The 21997-nt window shown below is 38.8% G+C and overlaps 1 protein-coding gene across 4 annotated transcripts in view; it reads left to right on the top strand.

The window, feature by feature from the left end:
* KLHL13 (kelch like family member 13) overlaps window positions 1-21997 on the top strand; it is an 84818-nt gene that overhangs the window by 11134 nt on the left and 51687 nt on the right. For 3 of the 4 annotated variants that reach the window (XM_032701880.1, XM_032701881.1, XM_032701877.1), the window contains one exon: window positions 6524-6582. The exons of the other annotated variant lie outside the window; for it this stretch is intronic. In XM_032701880.1, coding sequence (XP_032557771.1) covers window positions 6563-6582 — 20 coding nt within the window. In that variant the 5' untranslated portion in view covers window positions 6524-6562. The remainder of the gene's footprint in view (window positions 1-6523; window positions 6583-21997) is intronic. 4 annotated transcript variants of the gene reach the window in all.

The raw sequence follows: 21997 nt of genomic DNA, 5'->3' as shown, positions 1-21997 counted from the left end.
ACTATGTGGGTGAGTAGCATGTTTGTGAAGTATCAACAATGTCTGCTGAAAATTTACACTATTTGTCAGCCTTCACTGGGACAGAAATTAGAAGGCTTTTATATTGTTACAAATAATGATTTGGATATAGTTGACTGAAAATGTACATTTCTTGAAAACTGTTGTAGCTAAACTCTTCACAGCAGTTTAAATACTTAATATGCAAATATTCAAATGAAAAAATACTTAATTTTCTTTTCTGGAACTCTGACCATGTCAGGTTTAATTCTTCCATGGAAGTAGTTTTTCTTCCAAGGCTTTCAAAAGCTGGTTTATTTACTTGAGATGTTAGGCACTGCTAATATCTTGAAAATCTCAGAACTCTCCTTTGATGAAAATAATTGTTAAATTGTTGTAGATCAACTTACAGAGCCTTATGTCAGTTATTAGAACAGCTGACAAAGCCATTTAGTTCTTTGTACAAAGTAGTGATGTAGCACAAGGAGATTCTGGTAAGACTGATTGCTTTTGGCTTTTTGAGAAGTTTGTCCAGCTTACTTGAAAAAGATAAATGTGTGTATTTGTAGATTATTAAATAGCGTTGAAATCTTACCAGAATGCAGCTAAAGCTTCAGTTTACTTTTTCTGATCATGGATTGACTGAGCTAACGATTTAAGCTGTGCTGCTGGAGGTAAAACATTCCTTCATTTTGAACTTTATGTGCAATTTAGCAAATTCACTGTTCGAAAGGTAAGAGAAAGAACTTTGCTTTCCACAGATCTGCTCTGACAAAACCTTGTAATTTCTTGTGAAGTTGAGAACAAATTATGTAATGTCAGAGAATAATCACTTATTAGGGATTATTAAGAAACAAATTTTAAGGGTGGAAATGATTCTCAGTACAAATTTGGACATCTAGAATGATCTTGGGCTTTTTGTTCCCTGCCAGTCATTTATCTAAAAGTTGTGTGGCTTCTTTTCTGGCTTTTCTTTTGAGGTGGTTATTGGAGCCAAAAAAGCTGGAGTGTTGCTGTACTGGTTCAAGATCTTTGTGTTTGGGAGGTACTTAATGTCCACTTGTAGGACAAGTAGCATCAGAAAACCAAATCTCATTTTGCTATTAAAGCTGTCATGTTAGAAAACATCTACATGCTATTAACTAAAGATAAATGACCAACACGTAAATTGCATCTTATTCATGTCTCATGTAATTTGTGTGGCTTCTGATAAGGCAGTGGGAGCTGTGAGCTGTGTTGTGCTCTGGATACATTTCTGACCTAGAGTTCAGTGGTAGGGTCTTTTTAAGATCTACTCAAAATAGCTTTAGAAAATAAAGGAAAAGTAATGCCTTTAAGTTGACCTGCAGCCTGGTGTTCCCTTAGCTTCCACCTTCACCCATAACAGCACTCCAAAATTAGTAAGCTTGCTGGTGGTGATTGGAGTTTGAAATCATGCTGACTTAACTTGGTCTAGGAGCATTTTTCCCAGGCCTTTATTTGCATATGTAGATTTTTCATCTCCCAGGGTTGTGGTTTAGGTGATGCCTGCAGGTAAAGGACATTTTTGATGAAAGTAACAGCAGGTGGGAAGGCTTGAAGTTTAGTGGAAAGTGATTCCAAGGTGGTTTGTCACATGGATGTTTGAATGGTAGCAATAAGGAAATACAAGGATTCAGTTTCTCAGTGACGCAGGTGGTTCTGATATCACACACCTGATGGTGTGTGATATTGGAGAGGGCACCAAAAGGTTTTACAGCAGAAGATGAGAAAGTGGGCTTTAACATGTTAGGCTTTTTTGCTTTTATTGTTAGATAGTGTATGCTGGCTATCCAGGAGTCACTTCTGAAGAGTGGAAGATTTCAGTCTGCTGAAGTGTACATTGTTTTACTAGGAAGCTTCATGGGATTTTACCTCCTGTTTTTATCACTTCTTTTCAGTCTGATGTGAACTGGCCTTTTCACTAACTCTTCTAGAGCAGTAGTTAGTTGACGCCTCTAGATCTGTGGCATACACTTCCCAGAATGGAGCTGCTGGCAAATGGAAGCAATCCATTTAGGCTAAGAGTCATAACTTTGTACTTTCAGTGCTTTTGTGAGATAATGATTTAAAACCTTCCTCCAGTCATAACCACAGAGGCAGAAGCCCACATTGCCTTTAGTGGAGGAGTGGCATGGAAGATACTTTATCGTCTGGACACAGACAAACAGGAATATGGGTGTTGCCATTGCTAGAGTCCTGCTCTGGATTGTGGCTGGAGGAGTGGCAGGAAGAGGACAACAGCAGCTGCCACTGCCAGACCATCTGGGTGCTGTACACAGCTCTGAATGATGCATGGAGCTGCAGCTGGGGATGATGAGATGGTGCAGATGTTTGAGCCAAGGGCAGAAGAGACTGTGCTGCTGTCCAAGGAACAGAGCTGATGTGAGCCCAGGAGAGTTACTCACCTGTCAGGTCTCTGTGGCTCTGGCAGGGAGCTGGCTTGTCTCGCTTGTGCTTTCTGGTGTTTTGGGACACTGGTCCCTGCTGGATCCTTGTCCGCTCCTTGTGCTGACATCTTAAACTCACTGTCCCTATGGTGTGTCATCTGCAGCCTTGTCCCCCCCCTCCTTTGGTCCCTGGCTGGGATCACTGTGTGTGGAGATGGTGTTTTTAAGGTTCAACCTACTGAGAGAGAAGTCCATTGATTCCTTGGGGTTGGATTATGCTATACTGTAACTGCTGAAGCTCCCAGTGTTGAGAGCATAATATAGGGGCATCCAGTCTAGGATTGTTAGGTTTAGCACAGCTATCCTATGTAGCATTTTCCTCTTGCCTATGGTACCCTTTTAAACTGCAGGTGTTTTACTTGGGTGTGATTTATACGTGGTGTATTAATGGCTCAGTCTGCTTCAGGGAATTGTTTTCTCTTGCTGTGTGAGTGAAATACTATACCAAGAAGCTTGGGTTTTTATACTTAATATTCCTGAAGACTTCTAAGGTTGTATGAACATGCTGAGCTTGTTTTATTTTGTGTTCCTAAAACAGGTCGAATAAAACTTTTATCAAACATATTTTTAATTACATTAGCAAAGGCCATTCTGTAATTGCAGTTAATGAGTGCTGCTTTTTGTGTGTAAAACTTCATACAATTACTAAATTTCCATTAGGATAAGATCTGTTCTGCTACCTAGAGTATAACTTTGACAGTTTGCTGGCTTCCTTTATGACACTGAGTTTTTCAAAATGCAGTACCTTGGCTGACTGAAATAAATTGTAGCTTAGATTGTATTTTCTGTAGTCTACAATATGGGGTTTCTTTTGTGTCTGGAGTTGATTTTTACTGCAAATGTTTAAGTCTTATATACTTCCAGTTTGTCGGTGGAATTAGTCATGATTCTACTTGTTAATTATTGATTTTCAGGTGATATTTGATATAGGTTAATGCTGCTCTTGGGTAATGCAACTCTGATGCCTGTTATAAAAACTGGGAGGCTGTGCTGACCTCCAGAAATGTGTACAAAGTTCACACTGAAAACTGCCTGCATCAGGCTAGTCTACATCCGACTTTTAGTAATAATGCTTTTTTAGGCACATACTTCTCAGTATTTAGAGGGAGACTTTCTTCTTATTACTTATTTAGAGCTTAAAGCAGTTCTTTAAGGGTATAGTGTGTCAGAATTGAGCAGCTGCTGCTGAAAGGGACAGTGCTGCTCTCCTCTGCCCTTTGCAGAACGGGTGCCAGGGACGTGCGGCCGCTGCCAGGACAGTGGGATCTCCTTGCTCCTCTGATGGGAGGCAGTGCTGGCTGTGCTGGGCTCTGCTTTCCCTCTGACAGCTGTTTGCTCTTGGATTGTGCAGCTGGATGGTTTGTGGGGTTCAGCACAAGGTAGGCATGTGATAGGTCAAACTAAGTGTAGCATGGGACTGTGTCCTTCGTTGGTGCTCCCGGGCTAGAATTCAGCCTCTTGCTCCCTGTGGATTTGGTGCCCAGTCTGGTTTTCAGCAGTTGTGTTTTGTTATGGTTTTGATTCACATTGACTGCTGTGCTGGAGGAAGGATGGTGTTGCTATGGTAGGTCAGGCTCAATCCCAGCATCTGCCAGCTTTGTGATTTCTGAGCACCGTGTGGAAACTACTTCCCTGCTGTAGGAATGACCTGTTTGCTGAGGTCTGACGAGTGTTCCCCATGTTCCCTGTATGCTCATGTTGGCCCCTGAGGATGTGTGGACTTGTTCATTTAATGTCTTCCTAGACTATTCTGCGCTCTTTGGCGTGTCTCGTCACTAATTTGCTGTTGTTTCTGGAGAGTTTACTGCAACTGATACAAGTAACCTACATTAGCTGTGTGCGCTGTCAACCCTGAATAATCTGGAACTTTCTGACAGAGGAAACATAGACATAAAAATAAAATGTTTCCACAGGGTAGGGAACTCCACTATGTGAGTTGTGTTCAGTGGCATATGACCAACGGATGTAGTGTTTTTACTTATTTTGTGAAGTTGGAATTAGAAGTAATTTAATGCTGAACAATTTTACATGGGTTTTAACCACACCCCATTTAAATTGTCTTCCTGAATTCAGGCTGAAGATTTTTAAAACAAATGCAATGGTTTATGTAGGAAATGAATCATTATTCAAAAATATATATACTTCTTTTTGAATTTCCAAAAGAATGATGGCAAAATGCAACAGCAGCAGCAAACCAGAGATCTGAGGAACTTGCACAGCAGTGTGAAATTCAGCCCCCAGCTCCTGGCAGGGGGATGCAAGTTCCTGCTGGTGATCAGATTTGTCCTGTCTGTGGCCATAGTGAGCAGCTGTAGGGTTGTAAGTGGAGATGTGAATTTCTTGTATTTCTATGCTGGGAATGTAGAATCAGTGGTGAGGATGATAGAAGCTCTATTGATAAAGGTGAAAGTTAACTAAAACTTTTCTAAGTATCAAAAATTCTATTTTAACATGGAATTTTTTTGATCCCTTTATACTGTTGTGTGATGTATTGGTCTCATTAGAGAAGCCTTTGCAATGCCCACAGGATGGTAAATTAAGGACTGAGGCTGCAGTATCCATCCTAACTGCTTTAACCACACTGCACATCCTGTAGGACTTCACAAATCACTGAGTGATGGTAGGAAAGCAATTCATGTGTATATGGTACTTTTTAAACATGTCAGTTTTATGATGGAGGACAGATAAAACATGTTCTATTTATTCAGTAGACTTCTTTAACAGAGGAAAACTGAAGTTTATTTGAAATGAGGATGTCCTGAGGTGCAGCAATGCCAGGAGTTAAGAACCACCTTATTCTACCAGCTGCTGTAGCATCAGTGGGAGGGAGTGGGCAAGTTAGATGCTGCTAAACAATTCTGTTTGATGCTGTCTCATTTGTGGCATATTTAAAGTATTGCAAAGCAAATACTGAATTTATAATTTATGCTTACAAATTCCATGTGTGATTTCTTTCCACTAAATGTCTAAATTTGCCTTAGCAAAATAAGATTTTAGACAGGCTCTCAAATTAGGAGTGCTTGTGTCTTACTCTCTGAAGTGAAAATTTTATTGTTCATGGTGCAAAGCAACTGGAGGGGAAAGGATGATTTGCGGAAGCTTCTGTTTTCTGTTATATATAAAATGACCTGTTATTTCAAAACTGTTACATGGATTTACTCTTTTGTGACTGTATCTAAAAATACAAGGTTTCTTTCGTATATTGACTAAGAAATAGGAATTTCTGCTTTGGTCTGTGAATTAATAGCAAATTACTTTAAAGAAATATCCAATTCATACAACTACTAAATTTTGATCATTCCCTTATGTTTATAAATGTAAAATATAAGACCAAAAATCTGAAGTGTGGCTCTTTTCAAGAGTATTGCATACTTCATATTTTTCAATGCTCGCTGACAAATAGTGTCAGCAAATGGAAATGCTACAACTTCTTCACTGCCCTTTCAAGTGGAAGTATAAGTTCACGAACCAGAATACAGTCTGTAGTCTTTCATTTTAGTTAAAGACTGTAAGATATACTCTTGAGACAGAAAAAGATAAACAAGGAGTTTATCAACTTTGTTAGATCTTAAAAATGGAACTCATTAAGATTTTGGCCTCTTCCATGCAAATTAATGTCATTACATCTTGCACATAAATAGTTTGAGCTATTTTTCTCCCTCTTAAAAGGTGACTTTAATGAGTCACAGCTTCCATTTTAGCAAATTGTTCATGGGATAGGCAGGCTCAGGAACAACTGGGTTAAACCAAGAGATTATTTGAAAAATCTAGGGCATGTGCTCTGTTCACTTGATTAGTTTTCATAATTCATCCTTGTTTCCACAGCAAAGAGCAGCATAAGGCATGTAAACAAGAAGCAGTTTTCTTGCTTTTGTGCTCCTTTATCTCTGTATTTTTACCAGAGACAGTTAGTGAAGTTTGGAAAGAGATATACTGTGTGTGAATGTTTGGAACAAATCTTGGTTTGTTTTGTGAAAACCCGTGGGATCTGAGAGGCAGGTGCTATTTGGGGATGTCTGTCTGTGACTCTGCTTCAGTTCTTTTCTGTTTGACTACAGGTGCATGAAGAACAGAGGAGGTATTTCCGCTTATCAGAGATGATGTGGAGAGACACTTTGTGAGTAACTGACATGTGTTTTCTAAAAGCCCAAAATTCTAATGTGGAAATTAATTTATTTTTTTTTTAATACTGTGACTTAGAATAAGTGTGCTGTTTATCTAACAGTTTCATTGGGGTCTGGAAAGCTGTGAATAGGGAGCCCTTCATGGAACCCATAGACAAAGCTGATTGTGGAAATGAGGAGCTGGAAGACAGAGCAAAAGAATATTTTTCTTTTCATGAATGATTAACTATGATGTCCAACTTCTCTGTAGTGATCAGTCTACCAAAGACTTCTACTGTTGACTGCTTGAAGTGTCCTAGATAACAGTAAAACCCCTGATATTGTGTATATGGGGAACCTTCAGTATTGTTAACTTGATTTGGTACTCATGGAAGCTTACTCTGCATGTTATTAACACTGTATTGTCCTTGTCCAATTTTGACTGCAAGTCTGATATATTTGCTGTAAAGATGATGGGAATAGTAGCAGTGAATAGAAGCTTTCCTGAAAGTTTTCAGTTCTTGTGTGCTGGAACACAACAATATTCTGGGATCATAAAGGTAAACTACACTACTAAAATATTACAGGAAAGGAAGAACCTCTATGATGGAATATAACTGTATCTAAATAAGTACTTAAAGGACTTGCTTTTGTGGAAACAAGGTCATTTTTAGAGATCACAGTTAGGTAATGCAATGTCTTACTTTTCAAATGGATTCCATAAATATGCTGTGTTTCTAGTGCTGTAGGCTCATCAGTCAGCTCATTCCTTTGGGGTAATTAATCCTAGTGTTTTCTTTTTTTTTTTTTGCCAGATTTCCAGTAACAGTTGTGAATTAAAGCAGCATGTTATTTTACAATTTTCCATGACAGTCTTTGTGCCTCTTTTTTTTTTTTTTGCTGTTGTTGTTTATGTAAGTAAAATATGAGTTATTTGGTCTTGAGTGCTTTCTTTTAAAACCATAAGCTTTGATATTCTGGAGCTACTGCTTTGTTCTAATGATAATTGTTTTAGGACAACGATTCCTTTGTGGACAACTTCAGTGCTTTTCTTGTCACAGAAGAGCTCAAGTTAGAAGAACTGCTCTTACCTCAGGCACCTTGATTTCTTAAGTTTTTCGACATTTGTAGCATTAAAGCTACACAATTAATTTTTTTTTCTTAAATTAAAAAAAAAATCCTTTTATTATAGTAGACTAGTAATTGCTTAAACTTTTAGGTAGGGAAACAGTTTGGGTTTTTACCTGGGATTTGCCTTTTTTGTAGCCTTTATCTAAGAAAAAGATTTTTAAATTATTTTTAGGCTTTCCTTATCCTGGAGCCCTTTGCAAATTTTCTTAGATATGTTTTTTTGATTACTTTAGTAACTACTTTAAAAAAAATTGTCATTAGTGCTTAATTTCCTCATTCTGGTTCAGTGTCTGCAAACAGTGCCTGATTTGAAAGTCTGTCTTGCTTTCAGTCAAGAGAAAATCTGCTTCAAGATAATGTTGGCTTGTAGTCATCTTTCCCTTGGCTTCTTTCAGGCTCTGCTTGCCAGTTCAGGGAGGCTGCGTGAGGATTTCTTTCTGACAGTCTCCTGGCCAGATGCTGGATTCTTTATGAAGCAGCAGGAGAAATCCTTGTGCTGATCCAGCTGACTTACCCAGGAGATAGTGTTGATTTGATTTACTCTATGATGTTGAGATCACTTTTTTGTGGATAAAGTCCATGAAGACTTTGCTGCAGTTGGCTGAGCAGCAACAATAATATGGAATATTATTTATTTTATTATTTTTAAAATAAGATATCTATATAATTATCAGCTTAATAAAATAGAAATTTATTTTTTTTGTTTGCTTTAAACAAGAAATATAGTTCAGGTATAAATGTTCCAAATATCAATCTACATACTGTGAAATATTCTCGTAGTGATGCCACAGTTACTGGTAACACATGGATTTTTCTTTGAGCTTATTTACAGCTGTTGACTATATTTTAGTGTGGTAATTTTCAGAAAAGGCTCCGTGTAAAATAGGCAGCAGTTATTTTGTGGGGTTAGCATGAATTTGTACAGATGGTTGCTGTTAAGGACCTTTTTAGTTGCATAGCAGTCAGCTTTTTCAGTCTTCAGCATATGGCTGGGTCAGGTTGTGCTCTGATACTTAAGAGAGCGGATAAGGCTCGCAGCCAATGACACCCACTGTGGACACTGTTTTGGGATTTGCCTACATTAAGACTCCTCTCTGTCAGTATTAGTAGCTGCAATAACAGGTAGTTATCTATCTGGCCAGTTCCATGAGTTCTTATGGGATTATTGCAAGGGTGAATGTGTGTAAAATAAAATGGAAGAAGTTGTGAATAGAATAGAGTTTAGTCCTTGTTGGGGGGCAGATGTGCAGAAACTGGTTCCTTTTCCCAGTTCTACTTGATCATAACCTTGACTTTAACCTCTGTGCTGTAGTATCTTTCTCTTTGAGGGGTATTTATAAAGTTTGTGGACTGTATAAAGGAAATTGCTATTTGCCTGTTGCTGTTCTCTTTGTGGTTTTTACTATGCACTTGATGTGTAGTATTTCTGGTGAAAAATGGAAAACCATTTCACCTTTTGAATGCTCAAGCAGTGAGCTTTAAAGGGCTTGAAATATACACTGCAGCTTAGTCTATTCAGTTAAAAAGTAGCTTTGCTAATAAAGAGCAGTTGTGCAAGAAAAACCTTTTCATTTTCATGGAGTGTTGACCCCTACATTCATAAACTTCATAAAATATTAATTCCTAAGTATACTGGATAATATTTAACTTAAAATTCAACCAAAACAGAGAGATGCACACCCATTCCCAATGCTGCAGGGTTTTTTCCAGACAGGCTGAATGAGGGTGCCTTGTTCTACTTGACATCTGCCCATGTCTGAGTAAGTCTGATTTGTACAATAGTAATAGGTACTTGAGCTGTGCCCTTGGTAGTCAGTAGATTAGGGGTGTATGTGACAAGTTGGACACTGAAGGGACGTGCTGTATCTAAGCTCTTCAGTTTCCTCATGAATGGACTAATATGTTCTGCTGGCCTTCCTTGATCTCAGTAACCCATAAAGCTTTATGTTCTTAAAATAAGTGACAGTCAGCAGCTGGTTTTTTATCAGGATTTTTTTTCCCTTAATAGTGATGAGAAAGTGGAATCCAAATGTCCAAGACCTGTTATCTTTGTGAAACAATACTGGTTTTTCTTGTATTGGCTGGTTTGCTTCTGTGTGCCTTTATTCTTATATAATCCACCTTGTGTCAGCAGAGTCTATTTTGCCACTGTGGATTTATTAAGCATAGGTGGTGATGAATGAGCTTTAATATGCTGAAGTTGTAGCCGCAGGTGACTTATATTGGAGAAAGGCTTTATGAGGGATGGAAAACACAGGTGAAATGTAAGTCCTTCACAGAACACTGAAGAGATGGTAAATCTATAAGGACACAAACATTTTAAGAACAATTCCACATCAAATTGATTAGATCCTTTAGTGCCAACTAATAAGCTTCATGGTATTTTTGATTCATCTCACCATAGATACGTGAGTTTACGTTTGATTCATTAAAATGCAAATTCAGACATGAAACCGTTGATCATCTGACTTAAAATTCAGAAGAATATTTTATTGAAAACAGTGTTTTGGTACACACACCTCAGCATAGTAAAAATTTTGCTTTCTGCTACTTTATGTTCAGTGCAGTGAGTTAAGGCTGTCCTGACCTGGGATCATGAGCCCTGCATGTGGAAATGGGTGCATTTTGGGTCCCTGGCCCATTTGAGGAAAGATGTGATGCTGTGCAACAAGGTAGTTTTTTCATCCTTGGAAATGTTTAGGTAAAAGCTGGCTTTGGCAGTAAAATAAGGCTGTTGAAGAATGGAAGGGCAAGGGAGGACTCTTCTGCCTGCTGTAAGGCACGTGAGGTGCATGGGACTCACTAGCCTGCTTCTTTGCACCCTAATGCCTGGAGAGTCATGTCAGTGGGATTGACTGCAGGTGAAGTGTTGCTGGGGAAGAGCTCTCTGTCCCTGCTCTGGGTGAGGCTGTTGGCTACAAACTGCAGCAGGCACACTGAGCTGTTTAGGCACAAGGTAGAGGTTGGAGGCAGTGTCATCTTCAAGGTCATTGGTATGAACAGAGAGGCTCATTTGGAACAGATCAACTTTAGAAATAATGTACAAAGAGAGGAGGGACCTCTGATGGCTTGTGGCAGACACAAAGGAGTGGATTAGAGCTTCAGTATAAGAGTGTGCTCCAGCTGTGTATTGTCCTACATCTCCCTTAACGAGTGTATTCCCATACAGTTCTGGTTTTAAACTTTAGTTACATAAATCTTTATGTGAAATGCCACTCTGGTTGCTTTGAAATTTAACAATGACTCTGGTATTGTCAGACTTGTCACTCTTGGAGTTCAATTTAGGAAGCCTGTAACTGCCAGAAGACGGATTGACTTAAGAGTCAAGATCTGTTAGGGCACAGATGCTGGTGTGCTTAGGCAATGAAATAATCCCATTTTAGCTTGGGAACACAGAAGCACAATTGTGTTCCTGTAAATGTTATGCAGAGGTTGAAGTTGCTGAATGGTTTTGAGATTACAAGTTTGATTGCATTAAGACTGTATAAAGGTTTTTCTTTCTACATGTAACAGCAAAAGAGGTTTATATTGCTGCTGTACAATGTCTTACTGAAGGTTGCAGTGGCTATGTAATGAAGCAGTTGGTATTCTGGTTCGGTACAGGTGTCATTCTGGGCCCTTTTAGGGAATTTTTGGGATGATGAGAGCAAAGCCATAGATCTTTTGGAGCTTTACGCTCTGCATATTGGTAGTGTGTCCATGACCAGGTTGCATCCTTCGTGTTAGAATGTGTTTTTCACAAACCAGATGTTTACATTGCCTTAATAGTACTCTGTGTGCTGTACAAGCTAGCTTTGCAGTAGAATGATTTACATAAAACAAGAATTACTCACACTGATGTAAAATATGGTTTTGTATCATGGAGTTCAGTGTAGTGGATCCTGTTCTGTTAAAGTCTCGCTTCCTTTTTAGTGTATGTGGCTTACCTGAAATTGCACTGCTTGTAAATGGCATTTCAGGAAGTCTGAACTGATCCATCATGTGTCTATGGCTGAATTTTGATGACCTCCTATGTGCACTATGAACTGTATTGGTTTTTTATTAACAAAACTTCCTTAAAATTTTGTCTTTGGACTGGTTTCGCACAACTTATGTTTTTAACAATTACTTTTGCTTCAAGGTGCCAAACTGAATATTTGGTGCTGATTTTTCTTTTTTTTTTTTTTTTTTTTTTTTGGTAATAAGGAACAGTGTTGTAGTCTTCTCAATTAAAGAGAAAAATCCATGGAGAATATTTTTTTTTTAAATGTTGCCTGATGCCCTCTTTAATCCTTGCTCCTAAGTCTCTGCTGTTCCTGTGCTTGCAGAGTGCTCTGCAATCACCTTGCACCTCTTGCCATGGTTAGTTTTGGTGGCTTTTAATCAGAGATTGCCACTTGCAATCCCAGTACAAAAAGTTGGTTAAGTGTTACTGCAGCTCACTTGCACTGGTAATACTTAACCTGTGCTGTGCCAGCCTTGAGCTCCTGGTTCCTGCTGTAAGAGCTCATGGATAGTCTGGGGATCTCTGGAAAATCAAACTGACTGCCTAAAAACCGATAGTTGCCATATATCATCACTCTGGCTGCCAAGTGCCAGGACCATTGCTGACTTGGTGTTTTTTTGGAGAAATTATCGCTGCTTCTTTTTAAGGCACCTTTGTGTGTAAGGGGTCACGTGGAAGTCAACACAGAGGTGCTTGTTGGATGGTTTGCCAAAGGTTGATCTGATTGAAGGGAACAAATGTTGCAAAAACAGCAAAGCTGAGCCCTGAAGGGCATTAGAAAACAGCTTTTCATGCTTGATGGGGTGAGAAAAGCAGGAGTATTGGATGGATGCGCTGTAGTAATTAATGTGGCTGGAGGGACACTGCAGGAAGACATTTCAGTATTTTCAAAGGTTATGAAATGTGGGGCTTGTCTGAAGCCAGAATATAATTTAATTTTGTGAAAGATGGGTTTTACCCAAGTAGATAACGAGGGAGAAAAGCTTCCATTTTGAAGATGTTGTGGAAATAGTTCTGGAAAAATGTGTTGCCTATTTGCCAGTAACTCTTTATACGGGCAGCATACACTTGTGGAAGATGGCTTTTTCCCAACTTATCCTAATTGATGACATAAATTGATAAAAGCCATTTAGCAGTGTAACTTCTTTTTTCTAAGGCTCTTGCTGGTCTGAACGTTTAAGTTTTTTTGAGAAACAGCACCCTTCGTGTTTCCTATGTCTTTTCTCTCTTGCCAAGTGAAAAGATCCTGCAAACAAAACACTCTTTCTTTACTCCCCCCAGCCAGGAAACAAATTACCAGTCAGGCAAAACTGCACGTCCCTAATGATGTACTGCTGCAGGCAAGATGAAAAGCATAAATGTAGATCTATCCAAAACTCTATGTAGTATGTGGGTAGAAAAGAAGACATGAAAAGATTATGTTGATGTAAATATTGTCGCGTTCACCCAAGGCTTTATAATATTAAAATGTCTCAGGACCTAGTTAAACTTTTGAATTTCATTTTAATTCTTGATGCTTTGTTGTTGAAGAGAACAACTAGTAAAGGTCAGTGTTGTGTTTATTTTTTTTTTTTGTAATACATAATATTTTGATTATCTGGAATGTTTTGTGGTGACGAAAGTGACAATATTGATTTTCATTGGAAAGTAATTCAGTTTAACACATTTTCAAGAGAGATTTTTGTTGAAAAAGAATACAAGTGTATCCTTGTGTAAGGAGCAACTCCCATCTTCTCTACAACTACATTTTAGAAATTGGAAACTTGTGAGTAGATCCTTCTGAACCTTTTCTTCTACAAAGAGTAATTAGGTAAGAGAACAATTCAGTTTTCTCACTTCATTTACTGTTTGTGTTTCAAGTTAGACCCAGTTCTGCTCTCATTGCTGTTCAGTCTTTTAACAGATAAACAGCAGAGCTTTGGTGCACTGAGCTTTGGGTCTTGCATTGAAATGGAACATTATTGTTATATTTCCTTCTAGACAGAGGGTAAGTCGGCTCCCGTGGGCTGCAGGGGCACAACTCCCTCCCCATGGGCTGCACCATGGGCTGCAGGGGCATCTCTGCTCCAGTATCTGGAGCACCTCCTGCCCCTCCTTCTGCACTGACCTTGGTGTCTGTGGAGTTGTTTCTCTCACATATTCTCACTTTGGCTGCAAGTTTCTTCCCCTCTCCTCTGCCCCCCATCCTTCTTAAATACATTATCCCAGAGGTGCTGCTGCTGTTGCTGATGGACTTGGTGTTGGCCAGCAGTGAGTCTGTCTTGGAACCAGCTGGCATTGGCTCCACTGGACATGGAAGAAGCCCCCCTGCTACCAAAACCTTGCCATGCAAACCCAATACAAGAAATTAATTAGAAATTAGCATCCTGGTTTAGCTCCTGCCTTTGCAAGCCGAAAGAAGACTAATTGAAGTTTATGGTAGCCAAGGGAGTAGCAGCAACAGGCAACACGGCTGAGCAGTAGGGAGGAAATTAATGCAGAAAGAGTTTGTGTACACGAGCTGTGGGGAAGATTGGGATAAAAGCTTTTCATTGAAATTGGTACTTCTTATTATGTCACATTTTTTGTTCTTTTTTGACTTCAGACTTTTGAGTTGATGGGATTTATTCTTGAGTCGATTTTTCTTTCTGCCACTGTTAATAGCATTGACATAGTTCTGTAAAAACCTCCAGAGTCAGTTGGAAGATGGACAGCATGCAGATCCTCTGGTGCTGGAATACGTTTTAGAATGTGTCTTGTCTGCTTTGTGGCTTTCTGTGGCTTAGTTTTTACTTTAAACTACGAGATTCATTTTCTTACAGAAAACAGAAGGTAGACTCCACAGATCTTCAACAGTCATTTAAAGCAGCTTCCTTTGCCCTGCCCTGCTGAGCACAGTTCAGTGTGGCCACTGTCATCTAAAATTATGTTTTACCTCCTTTGGTGAACAGTGGAGTTACTAACCCAGGTGGCACTGGATCATTCTGTGCTCAGAGGTAGCAGCAGTGCTGCATGACAGGTGTGTTGCAAGTGCCTGAATTCCTGCAGAGATCTAAGTGGTTTTTTTTCCGGTTGGCAGCCTGGAACCTTTTTTTTTCCCCATCTGGAAAACTGAGAAATTCTGGACAAGCTAATGAAGAAATTACTTAAGAAATGAAAGGACCCAGTTAGTGAGCTAATTTATTCCTTACATAGTGGACTATGTGATTTTTAAAATCAAGCACAAAGAACACCCAGGCTTAGTCTTTAACAGTTCTCTAATCCCAGATTGCTGTGTGTTTTTCTGCTTTAGTTGATCCAGCTGCCATTGCATCTGCTTTTAGGTATCCAAAGGCCAATTTTAGAACAAGGAGGTAATAACAGTTGCTTATCTTCTGATACAGCTGAAAAGGGATTTGTGTCCTAAAATATACTGAAATTAGCAGTTCTGTCTCAATTATACTTTGCCTGCTACTTAGTATTTTTGGGCTTACTCTTTTTTTAGAAAGAGAAAAAACAGTTTTAAGACTAGAGTTGATTACCTTAACCTAGAAGAAATTTCAGCAACCTTATTTCAGTGTCTTCTTTTCTTGAAATAAAGTTCTCATTTAAAACAATCCTTTGTAAAGGATTGCCAGCAGTGATAGTTTTGATTTGATGTTTGTCTGAGAAAGTGACTGGGATCTATCATGTGCTTTTCTTCACCACTATATGAAACATAGGAGCCTGGCTATGAGTGTTTCAGTATGTTGGTAGGATTTATTTTCCTTTATAGGTGGTTGAAAATATTACTGCATCAAATGGCATCATTCATGACTAGGATTTTCTGTTAGTGCCTTTTAAGACTTCCACGATTTTCATTTTGATTGCTAATGGCATTTAAATCTTTCATTTAACTAGCCTAGTATATTTAAAGAACTGTTTTGAGCATTCATCTTAAGAATAAATGCTCAATTATTTCTGTTCCAAGGGTTATATTGACATTAAGCAACCTTCTTTTAGCAAGTTTAGACTAAAGAAATCTAATGAAGTAGTTTCTGTAGTTTCATTGACTGATGTTGTGTACTTTTGTCTCAGTCTTAACAGATAATTCATGGAACAAAAGTTTAAATTATTGAAGTTATGTCTTGGCAGTAGCTAAATCATTCTTGAAGAATGACCAAACTCATCAGTATGCTGCTCTCTGCTTCCGGGGGGATTTTTCCCTACATGTTTGATCTTGGATTAGAAGCAACGGATTTTCAGCTTTTTTTTTTTTTTTTTCAAAACAGGCACACAAGTGCCTTTTGTCTGCTGGATGCATTTATGTACTTGAGCATATTCAGTCTCAAGTTTCACTTTTCAGACTTGTGTCTGGGTGGAATTCTTGTGTCCTGCTGTCGCTCTGAGTGCACACAACCTCTTAGCAGTGTTTTGGTCAGTCACGTTTCTGCTTAGCAGGAGAAATGGCTCTTTAATGAATAATGCTGTGAAACTTGGAAGAAAAAAAATTATGAAAGCTCTCCTTAGAGCGGAGTTATCACGTGTGTGTTCTCTCCATCTCCAAAAGCTTCCAGTCTCTAATAATTCCAAACAGTACCTACTCAGTCCTATTTCCCTCTAGTTATTCTTTTATATTTCATTTTGTTTAGCAGTTGTGCATCTCTCCATCCATAGCACTGATGTTACAAGTATTTTCTCTCCTTCTTATTAGGTCCATGAATTTATGTCCTTCATTGCCAGGCATGTGCACTTGAATACTTTAGAAGTATGTTTCCATTCAAAATGTGAATGTTGACATTGTCATCTGAAGCCTTTTGAATATATTCATGTAAGAGTTAAAATTGGAAGGTAAAGAACTGGGGAAAAAAGAGTGGATTTTTTTTGGGAAATGACAAGTTTCATACCTTATTTACTGGACACTTGTACTGGTCACATCTGGTCACAGTATGATGTGTATGACAGAGTTAATGCTTGTTTAGAGGGAAAAGATTTTGTTACTTCAGTGGAAGAATTAACCTCTTCAGTAAAAAGTTTTTCTCCAATCAATGCTTTTAGCTTTCCAAGCTACCATTTTTTAACCAACCACTCCAAATGACTTAAAGATTAATATAGTGAAAACTCACAGCTTTAGTGTTGACTTGCATTGAAACAAAATCTCTGGGTTTTTTTTAGTTGACCAGGTAAAAGTAATATTTTCTTTTTGATGGAGTATTTGATAAAAAAGCAAAAGTTCCTCTTCTTTGACTAGAAATTGACATATAGGCTTAATGAACATACTGAAATATAACACAGGTGTAGTCCTGTTACTTTCTTTTTTTTTCCATGAAGAAAGAAATGGTGGTTCAGACATTCTCTTGCATATTTAAAAGCTGGGTTTTGGTTCTGGGTTATGTGCAGTTAAACTCCCTCTATACCTGGCTCTAACATCTGTTTAAGTGCAGCTTTATGTGTGATTTGTAAACCAGTACCTTTTGACACGTGAAACATTTGCAACTTGAACTTAAAGTTGGAAGCAAATAGGTGTGGATCTAAAATAGTTTATATTTCATGTGAAGGAGGTGATCCTGCTGCTTTTAATGGGATGTGTGAGCTTGCAAATTAGGCTGGCTGCTTGGAAGGTCTGGCTGGTTTGTACCATGTTTGATACCGTGTAAGCAGTAAATCTCTGACTCTCTGAATGTTCTCCAGGGGGTGACACGTTGTTTGGTGTGTAATGTGGTCTCCTGCTGATTGTCACTTTCCCTGTTGTTTCCATGTCTGTCTTCTGTCACTTGGGTGGACGTGTACTGGTTGTAGCTGTTCTCTTGATGAGTGTAGGGTTATGAGTAATTGTTTCCCTGCTGTGTTTGCTGTTTATTTGAATACATCAAGTTAAAAAGAGGGGCTTTAACCAAAGCAACTTTATGCTTATGGTAAAGTGTTTTTAAATCCTAAACCTAAAATAATCTACTCACATAGTGTGTATAGCATTGTCCCTTTGAAGGAAATATGGCATTTGTTTTTCTGCACGAAATTTATCCATTGTGACCCTGTATTTTAACTGAGTGTATCACTTTTGGGTACAGGCTAGTATAGTTCTTAAATTGATAATGCACAAAACATTAAAAAACTTAATTTGTCTTAGCTAGCAGCTAATCATCTAAATCAATACTTTTGAAATAAAACTTGTAATCCTGAAAAGCAACAATGCTGTCTTTACTTACTCTCAGAAAATTATTTGGTGATAACGTTCAGCTATAATCAGTGTCCTTCCATATAGCCAAACATGGAGGAATTAAACCTGCAATTCATAAAGAAAAGGGGGAAAATAAATAGAACTTTTTTGTGGGTACGTCTAATCTGTTTTATTTCATTTTTCTGTTAAGAAGTGACCTCATTTTCAAAAGGGAAGTGTCCCTTTCTTTGTGAATGCTAAGTAGCTTGGTACTTCCTACATGCAAAAAGAAGAAAAAAAGAAAAAAACTCCCCCCATCCTACCCCAAAACAACTGAGGGATGTGTATATTTGTGCCTTATTTGAACAGGAAAAACCCCTGCACCTGAACACCAAAAAAACTTGTCTTATAAAATTCAACCAATCAACCCCTCCCCCCTCCACTTACATATTCCATTTTTTAATGCTAGAGGTGTTCTGTCTGTGTATGTTCCTATGTGCAGCTTGGTAATACATTTCTGATTATTCTGCTGTCGTTAAACATCTGGGATGTGTCTGATTCAGTTTTAGTTCACTTGGATGCAAAATCAGACATATCTTGGAAAGTAATCGCACAGTGGTGGAGCCTGTGCTGGAAAAACAGGATACTGTTGGAGTCCAAAAATTCCTTTATTGACTTCCACAAGATACTCAGTCTCCCTTGGGTGTTCATTGTATGGGGAGATCAGTAGGTTTTGCATCTGAAACAGATTTGTTTTAATGAGCTGCAGTTCGAGCTTGCTAATGTTGTTAAGGACATCTTGTAAAGGTGAGAGGTGTTGGGTTGTCTTTGCATTTGTGTCCTGCCCTGGACAGTGAAAGTTGAAGCAATTAATTTTCATGTGATCTTCAGAGGTGTTACACAAGTATCCTCCAGGACCAGCGAGTGCTGTTCAAGAAAACAGCTCAGTTTTTCAAGCAGCATCTTGTACTGCAGCTTGGTGACTACCAGTCCCATAAATAGGTGCACCCTGACATCCAGACATCAGTATGATTCTTGCAGATAATAGCCAATTTAATAACTGTAAAATGTAGAAGTCTGTCACAGAAAAACCCTGAGCTACAGCTACTACTGTTCTGCTTTGTCACAATATTGTGTGTATATTTATGCCTGACCTTCCTATGACATTTCTGAAACTTGAGCATCTTGATAATCTCCTTCCATTTTCCCAAGCTGTGTTATCACATCCAGTTCCATCATGTTGGATTCCAAACGTTTTCCGCATGCAACGGCCCTGTTCCAAATTCCAGGCTTCTAGTTTCATTATTCTGCTCCAGCTCACCCAGTACAGCGTAGTTGAATCCAAGCCGACAGCCAGGTAGGTGGAGGTGTATCAACCAAAAATCTGGGAGGAAAATCAGTTTGAAGTGAATGTGTTAAATCTTCAGACAGTCCCAGTTTGCTTCTGTTGTCCCAAATTGCACAGAGGTCATGTATCAACAAGCCAGCAAGTCCCTCAGAAGCCCAGCTGGACGAGGAGAGCAAAGCTGTGTTTGCAGGTGCTTGAACGTGAATTGGTGTGACTTGAGTGAGTCAATGTGGGAGTGAAGCAGAACATGAGAACTGAAGCAGAGGAGTTTTCAGGCTTCGTAAAGCTCTTCTCTCCTAGCTGGAGCAGTGTCTTTTGGCTGTTGTTTGGGTACCTCTTTGCTCTCACAGTGAGGTTTTCTCCTCTGTTGTTCTGTCTCCCCAGTAATTAGAGCAGCAATGTGGCTGTGTTCATTTCTGTTTTCAGATAATTAGAGCTGGGCCCATATAGCAAAATACATGGTTGTCTGTCTCAGGTTTTGCTCAGAGCCTTTGCTGGGACATCACTGGTCTGTCATTGGGAACCGGAAATCCTTCTCATTGCTGCTCTTCAGTGGGGTGACAAAGACTTTGGCTGATGAGGAGTAATTACATGTTGCCTGCTGGCTTGAGGTGCAGTTGGACCAGCCACCTCTCTGCTGTACATGCTCCAGGAGTAATGAGGAGTGATGCTGGAGAACAGAAATGGCCTTGTTTTCTGGACAGTTAACGTACTGGGTTTAGAAGACCAATGCAGAACTTGGGAGCAAAGGGAGGGAGGAGGGTAAATGAACGGAATCACATTGCCGGAATTTGCTGTTAAAAAGAATTTGTGCGTTCAACACCAGAAAACTAAGGCATAATAATTTTAGTTAATTTTACTTTTACCCTTTGGATTCTGTATGCTTTCATCAGATTAGAGCAATGAAGTAAAATCTTAGTCACACTGTGCCTTGTGTGTTGTTCTAGGGTGTTGATTAAAAAGAATCATAAATAGGCTGCTTATCTACACATACTTATATTTAGTTATTTTACATCGAGGTCCTTGATACAATGTCTGAGAACCCCAAACACTTTCTTAACTGTTTACTGAATGTCATTATTTAAAATACTTAGGAGTCTTCAAATATGTATTTTCTTTTTATCGAATCAGTCTTTGATGTTTATATTGATTATTGCCATCTGCCCACCCCCCCAAAAAAAAAGTTCCTGAATGCAAATTTCAGGATCCAGCAAAATTTTGTCATGTTTTAGAAACTTCTCCCCAGAGACTGCTTTTTGTGCAGCAAGATGTTGGTAGTTTGCTTATGTTTTGACTTCAGTGAAAGAATCAGACAGAGGAAGGTGGTGTGTTTGTGTGTGCTGGTGCTTGATTTGGGATATGTGCCAGAACATAAGTTTGCAGAAATTTGATGAGAAGCACTAAAGAAGGAAAAGTCTTCTGTAACAGTTTATGTAAAACTCCTGTGGTCCAGTAGTTGCTGTACCTGTTGGTTTCCCTGTAAGTTTATTATTCACTGGACAGTTTTTATTCAGTGTTTACAGAAACCCTTGTGGCAAACATTCATCTTATCTCAAGCTACCAACTGCATCTTACTTTGAGTTCAGTACTGACCCTATTGAATAAATGTCTGACTTACTGCCCTGCCTTCCTTCCTTCCTAATCTGACTGCTGTATCCTGTGCTTTTGGATTTGGAATAGCATATGGCTGGCTCAGCAGAGATTTCCCAGGTGTCCCCAGAATTAATCTTGTCTTCTTTTCATGTTCCCAGTATATGCTGTTCAAAGGCCTCAAAAGCTTCAGCTTTCAAGGATTTTAGTGTCATGAAAGTATTGAGTTTCTTTGAGATTGCCTTTGAATTGCTAGACACCAATACTACTTTCAGTCTAGGTTTGAAATTTAGAATCAGTGTTCCAAGTGAGTGAAGAAATGCTTTGCTAAACTGCAGAAATCTATTCAGTTCCAGTTCTGAATGTCTGTGAATACATGGGCAGGCAGGAGCAGTTCAGGCATGACTGATGTCAGTGCATGACTCTTTTTTTAAATTATTTTAAGAGTTGGTTATGTGGGATTATAGCACTGCATTTTCCAGGCAATGCTTTGTGCCATATGCAGCAAGACTTTGTTCAGGTGATCACAGTCACATTTTTCCTGGTCTGAGTTGCTGTCATGATTCTCCTGAAGTATTATTGCTCAACTTTGCTGTTATATTAGTTATTTCTGAGGTTCTTGGAAAATCTTTCAGGCAAATAAGGTGTTGTTGCAGCATGACTTATGATGTTGCTTGTGATGAAAGTCATGTTTTGTATTTCTCATGGTGTATGTATACCCTCCTGCATATTATCATCCTGCCTTGTGTGGGCAAAATCATAATTACAGCATCTCCAGAGAACAAACTGCTGAACTTAAGAATGAGTAAAATATACCTTAATTGTAAGAACACGTTAGAGCAGAACTTTGTTTAACAAAGGTTTTGCTTTGTTTAGAGATCCAGAAAATGATTATATACTGCAGAGAGCTGAATATACATAGTTGAAAGAATATGCAGAGGCTTGTGGGAAGGTGTGATGAACAAGTGGGGATGCGTATGGATGTCCTTGCATGTCACTTGTCTTTTGTTGGTTCTGGTGCTTGTACATACCTGAGCGTGGTCTTGGGTTTGTCCGATGCCTACACCGAACTTCCTAATTCCATTTTAAATTCATATAGTTCAACTTTAGAGTTCAAAGTTACAGTGGAAAATTATAACCAGAAATATCTTTCTGCATCAAAGATTCTCCAAGATTGGAGAATCACTAGGTTGTCTTGGGAGGAACAGTGAAGCATCTGAATTGACACACTTTGGAGTAAGTTATCCACATAATTTGTTAATGTTATTTCATACCTAATTC

Source organism: Chiroxiphia lanceolata, chromosome 14 (genome assembly GCF_009829145.1).
Source record: "Chiroxiphia lanceolata isolate bChiLan1 chromosome 14, bChiLan1.pri, whole genome shotgun sequence".
NCBI lineage: Eukaryota > Metazoa > Chordata > Aves > Passeriformes > Pipridae > Chiroxiphia > Chiroxiphia lanceolata.
The sequence above is the reverse complement of the archived record's forward strand: the minus strand, read 5'-3'. Positions and strand labels throughout refer to the sequence as shown.